The sequence below is a fragment of the Mesoplodon bidens genome (assembly GCF_964165515.1).
Source record: "Mesoplodon bidens genome assembly, chromosome: 8".
NCBI lineage: Eukaryota > Metazoa > Chordata > Mammalia > Artiodactyla > Ziphiidae > Mesoplodon > Mesoplodon bidens.
Window position 1 is genome coordinate 106,496,878 of NC_138165.1, and position 6,981 is coordinate 106,503,858.

The following is a 6,981-nucleotide window of genomic DNA, read 5'->3' on the forward strand; positions in this document are numbered from 1 at the left end:
CTCTTACTCCAGAGCAGAAAGCTCTGCTGCCTGCTGCCTTGTCATCCCTGGGCCCCAGGGGACAGTGTAAGAGCATCTCATCACAGTCAGGTGACTCAGGCCCAGAGGAGGGAGGCAAGGTGCCCTGGTGGGAACATGGACAAACATCCTTTGTTTACTGCAAGAGACACGGGGTTTATATTTGGTCTCTGGTCCTGCCCAGGCACAGGACAAAATGCACAAGAAACCAAGAGGGGTAGCTGATGATCACTTAATCTCATCATAAGAAAAGCATTAAAGGAAACTTTGTACTCCACACCTATTAGCATGGCTAAAATTAAAAACAGTGACAACACCAAATGATGGTGTGAATGCAGAGAAACTGGATCCCCAGTTTCTCTGTGGTGCAACCCCTCTGCAAAACAGGCAGATCCTTTTGGTTGGGGGGCTGCAGGGGAATGTGCTTTCTTAAACAAACAAAAAAAAACACTAGACATGCAACAACGCTGTGACCCAGCATTTGCACTCCTGGGCACGCATCCCAGAGAAATGGAATGAAATGAAACGTTCACGCAAAAACCTGTCCGTGGAGATTCGTGGCAGCTTTATTCATAACAGCCAAACCTGGAATCAGCCTAGAGGTCCTTGCACATGAGAATGGTTAAACACGCTGCAGGGTCCACTCACCCCAGACACTGCTCAGTGGCACAAAGGAGTCAACAGCTGATCCTAGCTTGGGTGAATCTCCGGGGAATGAGCCTGAGTGAAAAAGACCAGTCCCAGAGACTGTATGATTCCACTCATGTAACTTATTTGAAATAACAGGATTTTAGAAATACGGGGACAGGGATTAGGGACAGGGGGTGGGGTGGCTATAAAGGAACAGGTGGGGTCGGAGCTGCTCAGCACCTTGACTGTGCTGGTGTTTACATGAACCCACGCATGTGATAAGATGGTACAGAACGTACACAGTCACAAATGTGCACATGTAAAATGGGGGAATCTGAAGAGAAATGTGAAAATCTGTGAATTATAACATTGGAGAAGATTGGACGAAGCATACAAGGGATCTCTATTATTTCTTACCACCACAAGTGCATCTACAGTTACGTCAAAAATTCAAATTAAAAAGGGGGACTGGGAAGGGCTTCGCTGGTGGCGCAGTGGTTGGGAGTCTGCCTGCTGATGCAGGGGACACGGGTTCGTGTCCCAGTCTGGGAAGATCCCACAAGCCGCGGAGCGGCTGGGCCCGTGAGCCATGGCCGCTGAGCCTGCGCGTCCGGAGCCTGTGCTCCGCAACAGGAGAGGCCGCAACAGTGAGAGGCCCGTGTACCGCAAAAAAAAAAAAAAAAAAAAAAAATGGGGACTGGGAATTCACTGGACTAAAGATTAATCTTAGAGTAACAAAACTTTAACCTACGGCCTGGTCAAAGGAACCGATTCATTAATTAAGGGCCTGCCCAGGAGTTAGTCTCTCCTGACCTGTAGCCAAGAATTTTCTGAGCACAAGACTATGCAGGTGACAGAGGCAGCTATGGAAGCAACTTGCAGAGGCCAGGAAGGATGCCCCCTAACCTGGTATGTCCTCCGAGAGCTAGAGTTTCACCTGGGTCAGCGTGGTGAGTGGGTGGAAGAGCAGGTCAAGGGAGGAGGAGAGGACTTCCCTGGTGGCGCAGTGGTTAAGAATCCGCCTGCCAACGCAGGGGACACGGGTTCGAGCCCTAGTCCGGGAAGATCCCACGTGCCAAGGAGCAACTAAGCCCGTGTGCCACAACTACTGAGCCCGTGAGCCACAACTACTGAAGCCTGCTCGCCTAGAGCCCGTGCTCTGCAACAAGAGAAGCCACCGCAGTGAGAAGCCCACGCACCGCAACAAAGAGTAGCCCCCGCTAGGTGCAACTAGAGAAAGCCCGCGAGTAGCAACAAAGACCCAATGCAACAAAAATAAGTAAATCAAATAAATAAATTTTTTTTTAAAAAAAGGAAGAGCCCAGAAGCTCTGCCTGAGGGGAGGGCACACTGGGGAGTGGGGCCGGGCACGGGGATGCTGGGGGCCAGGGCACTTTGACTCAGGGAGTGAGGTGGCCACATGGGGAGGGGCTACCGTGGTCCACTGGGGTGGGTGGGGCTGGGAGGTACACGTTGTTTTCTTTGAAAAAAATTTCTTAATTGTGGTAAAAGACATGACATAAAAGTTCCCATCTTGACCACTTTAAAGTGTCCAGGTCAGTAGTGTTAATATATTCACATCGTTGGCCACAGGTCTCCATAACTTTGTCATCTCGCAAACCTGAAAGCCTGCATCCATTACACAAGTCCCCGGTCCCCCTCCTCCCAGCTCCTGGCAGCCTCCATCCAAATTTCTATTTCTATGCATTTGACAACTTGAGACACCTAGTGAAGTAGAATCACAGAGTGTTTGTCTTTTGGGGACTGGCTTGTTTCACTGCGCATCGTGTCCTCAAGGTTCATCCGTGTTGTAGCAGGCGTCAGACTTCCCTTCCTTTTTAAGGCTGAATAATATTCCATTTATAGCTTTATCATGCTTTCTTCACCCATTCATCTGCTGGCAGGCGCTTGAGTTGCGTGCACCTCTTGGCACTGTGAACACTGCTGCTACAAACGTGGGTGACAGATACCTCTTCTAGATCCTGCTTTCATTGGGATACATACCCAGAAGTGGGATTGCTGGATTGGAGGAATGTTTTGAACCCAGCCTGGGGCAACTGAAACCTCTTCGCTCCTTATCAGAAGCTACGCCTGTGAGTGTGCCTTGCCTGTGGGGAGAACAGACTCACCCCTGGCTTCCATACCTGTCCAAGGAAGCAGAGGTCAACTTCAGCTACAGGGCACTAATCCCGCAGGCCCAGCCCAGCCCTCAGCAATTGGAGACACACACAAGGACCCCACTCTGCTACCACCCAGCTGTACCCTTTTCCACAGCAGGAGACCCTTAGGCCCAGGCTCCAGGGCCCCTCCTCTCCCGCCACCAGCCCCGTGCCCCCTCCACCTGCCCAGGCCAAGACTGGTGAGAAGCTGAGTGGGTGGCAGGGCAGCCAGAGCCCCCACACGTGTCTCTGTGCCTCAGGGCATCAGGAAGGCAAACCCCAGCCCCTGGCCCTGGCTGTGGGCTTCCAATCGCATCTCGCTCAGCACCCAGAGCCACACCAGGCCATGCTGACTTTCAGAAACTACTGAACACATGAGGTGAATGAAGGAGAGATGGTTCTCCCACAGGACTTGGTGAGCAGAGAGATGGGAGTGGCCCCCGTCAGGCCCTTGCGGATGGTCCTCAGGCAAAGGGCCTCTGCCCCCTAATCCCCACCCCACCCTGAAAAGCCAGGTGGGGACCATCCTGTGAGGGAAGGACCTGCTTCCTTCAGGACCCCTGTGCACTCAGCCACACCCCTCCACTTCCCTCTGGCAACATGGCTTAAAGTCATAGGTCAGGACCAGGGACAGGGTGTGGCCGCTTCGGGCACTGGGAGGGACACAGAGCCTTTTACAGCAGGGACAAAGTCCTCCCCTGATTTAAGCCCAGGCAGCCTGTACTGCAGCTGATACCCTGGTGTCTCAGCCTTGCCTGAGAGCCACATCCCCAGGGTCCCAGCCTTGCCGCCCTCCACCGTCGCACAGGCATGCAGGGGGCCTGGATGCTGCTGCTGCTAGGCCTGCAGCTACGGCTCTCCCTTGGCTTCAGACCAGGTAATGAGGCGCCTCCTAGCTGCCCCCCGACACAGGGAGCTCCCCAAGGCTGACCTGAGTCCACTCTCCCCTTGGCCAGTTGAAGAGGAAGACCCAGCCTTCTGGAACCGCCAGGCAGCCCAGGCCCTGGATGTTGCTAAGAAGCTGCAACCCATCCAGACGGCTGCCAAGAATCTCATTCTCTTCCTGGGGGATGGTGAGTGTGCTGGGCCTGTCCATCCCGTCGCCCTGCAGCCCTGGAACCCTAGGCTGCCGGCAGACACAGGGTGGCCCTGGGGACTCAGGCCTGACACAGGGTGTACCTACAGGGATGGGGGTGCCCACGGTGACAGCCACTCGGATCCTAAAGGGGCAGATGAATGGCAAACTGGGAGCTGAGACGCCCCTGGCCATGGACCAATTCCCGTACCTGGCTCTATCCAAGGTAAGGGCTGAGTGGCCTCAGCGTGCTCTATACCGGAGGGGTGGGTGTGGGGCTAGGGAGCATGGCAGGAGGGAAGGTCCCAGGAGGGCTGGGGCTGAGGTAGGGCCCGGGTGCAGTGAACATGGGCCCCAGGGCCTGGGTCAGGATCCGGGTGTACGCCCGTGAGCAGAGCGGAAAGCATCTCTGCCCGCAGACATACAACGTGGATAGACAGGTGCCAGACAGCGCAGGCACGGCCACCGCCTACCTGTGCGGGGTCAAGGCCAACATGAAGACCATTGGTGTAAGTGCAGCTGCCCGCTACAACCTGTGCAGCACGGTACATGGCAATGAGGTCACATCTGTGATGAACCGGGCCAAGAAAGCAGGTAGGCTTGGGGCCAGCTTCGCCGGTAGGGACAGGCTCAGAGACCTCAGTGGCCCATCCTGACCTCTGCCACCCCCAGGGAAGTCAGTGGGAGTGGTGACCACTACGAGGGTGCAGCATGCGTCGCCAGCTGGCACCTATGCACACACGGTGAACCGTAACTGGTATTCAGACACGGACATGCCTGACCAGGCGAAGAAGGAGGGCTGCCAGGACATCGCCACGCAGCTCATCGGCAACATGGATATTGATGTGAGACATGAGGGGCAAGGGGCGGGGCTGGGTGGGGCGTGGGTCCCACCCCCGCCACAATCCCACGCCACCCACGGCCCTGGGGCCTGGCAGGGTCTCCGTGGGTTTGGGGCGTGGGGCACAGTGTAGACGTTACTGGGGGGACAAGCCATTCCCACAGACCTAGCTGGGACGCTAGGGGCTGTCTGAGGAGGAAGCAAAGGGCCAGCCAGGCCCCGAACCCCCACCTGCCCTAATCCCTGGCCCCAGGTGATCCTGGGTGGAGGCCGAAAGTACATGTTTCCTGAGGGGACCCCAGACCCTGAATACCCAGGCAACGCCAGTCAGAACGGAATCCGGAAGGACCAGCAGAACCTGGTGCAACAGTGGCAGGACAAGCACCAGGTGATGGGGGCTCGTGGGTGCAGGGGGCACAGCAGGGCAGGGACTGCAGGGTGTCGGGCCATGGGCTGAGGCCTGGTCCTGCCCCTCCCAGGGTGCCCAGTACGTGTGGAACCGCACGGCGCTCATTCAGGCATCTAAGGACCCCAGTGTAACACACATCATGGGTAATGACCCCACCCAACCCACTGTCCTCCCCCAGGATGACTGCCTTGGGTCCTCCTTGCACCCTAACTTGCCAGTCACTACTGGTCCCCTTTCCCACAGGCCTCTTTGAGCCAACAGACATGAAGTTTGAGACCCAGAGAGACAACACCAAGGACCCATCCCTGCAGGAGATGACAGAGGCAGCCCTGCGTGTGCTCAGCAGGAATCCCCGGGGCTTCTACCTCTTTGTGGAGGGTGAGTGGCCGCCCCTTGATGAGCAGAGGAAGGCGGGGAGCAGTCGGGGCAGATTTAGCATCTTCTATGTGACCTTCTTGCAGGAGGCCGCATTGACCACGGTCACCATGACGGCATAGCTTACAGGGCGCTGACCGAGGCGGTCATGTTCGACAATGCCATTGCCAAGGCCACCCAGCTCACTAGTGAAGCAGACACGCTGATCCTCGTCACCGCCGACCACTCCCATGTCTTCTCTTTTGGCGGCTACACACTGCGTGGAAGCTCCATTTTCGGTAAGCCCAGGGAGAGGCGCGGGCGCTTTTTCCGAAGTTACGTGGCAGAAACTGCTCTGAGCCAGTTTCCTCATATGCCAAGTGGGGTAGTAACAGCAACTGCCCTGCACGGCTCTGGTGAGGAGTAAGCCAGTGAATAGGCAAGAAGTGGCCGGGCTCAGCAACAGGAGGCGCACGGAAGGCTGGGGTCAGCGTGGTCACGGGGCCCCCTCCCTGCAGGGCTGGGTTTTGACAACGCCACTGACGGCAAGTCCTACACCTCCATCCTCTATGGCAATGGCCCGGGGTACGTGCTTGGCGGAGCCTCAAGGCCCAACGTCAACGACAGGGAAAGCAGTGAGTGCAGAGGGGGCTGCGTTGGGGGCGGGACCCGGGCTGGGAACTCACGGGAGGGGGACCCGCCTCCCCACCCGCCCTGAGCTCCCACCCTCTGGTCAGGCGACCCCGCGTACCGGCAGCAGGCGGCCGTGCCCCTGAAGAGCGAGACCCACGGCGGCGAGGACGTGGCGGTGTTTGCGCGCGGCCCGCAGGCGCACCTGGTGCACGGCGTGCAGGAGCAGACCTTCGTGGCGCACGTCATGGCCTTCGCCGCCTGCGTGGAGCCCTACGCCACCGACTGCCACCTGCAGCCCCCCGCCACCGACTGCCACCTGCAGCCTCCCGCCGACGCCGCGCCCCAGGCCGCCTGCCCACCCTCGCTGGCGCTCCTGGTCGGGGCGCTGCTGCCGGTGCTGCTGGCGCACTGACCCGCACCCGCCCTGGGCCTCGGGGGCTCCTGTTCCCGCGCCAAGAGCCCCCAGCCCAGGCCCCACCCGAGCTGCCACCTCGGGTCCCCACCACGGCGTCCCATCCTGGCCACCGCCCCCGCGTCCCCCACCCGGACCTCCACCAGACCTTCACCTCCCAGCGATAAGGAGTCTCAGCCCCCCGCCCTTCATGGGCCCGGACCACCCTGGAGGCTGAGGCCCTGATTTTCCTGTGACACCCATAGTTCTCCTCCCTGCCCCCTGGCTCGGTGGCCTAAGATTCTGTGCTGTGCAGCCGGGACCCCAGGAAAGGCAGGGGCTTGGACCACGCAGTCTCCCCTCGTCACCCGTAGCCCTGCCTGCGGACCAGGCAGGCACTCTCCCAGGGCTGTCCCTAGGCCCGCCTAGAACCCACGCCTCGCCTTTCTTGGAGACCCGAGGACTTAGGGG

General features: G+C 58.4%; 1 protein-coding gene across 1 annotated transcript; it reads left to right on the plus strand.

The window, feature by feature from the left end:
• Positions 1–3,602: 3,602 nt before the first annotated feature.
• ALPI (alkaline phosphatase, intestinal) lies at positions 3,603–6,531 on the plus strand (the record flags this gene model as incomplete). The annotated part of the gene is made up of 11 exons (XM_081241766.1): positions 3,603–3,684; positions 3,764–3,880; positions 3,993–4,108; positions 4,302–4,476; positions 4,555–4,727; positions 4,977–5,111; positions 5,203–5,275; positions 5,376–5,510; positions 5,594–5,785; positions 6,005–6,121; positions 6,224–6,531. Exons 1-11 carry the CDS (start codon positions 3,618–3,620, stop codon positions 6,529–6,531), a joined length of 1,608 nt encoding a protein of 535 aa, XP_081097892.1. The 5' UTR covers positions 3,603–3,617.
• Positions 6,532–6,981: the final 450 nt, after the last annotated feature.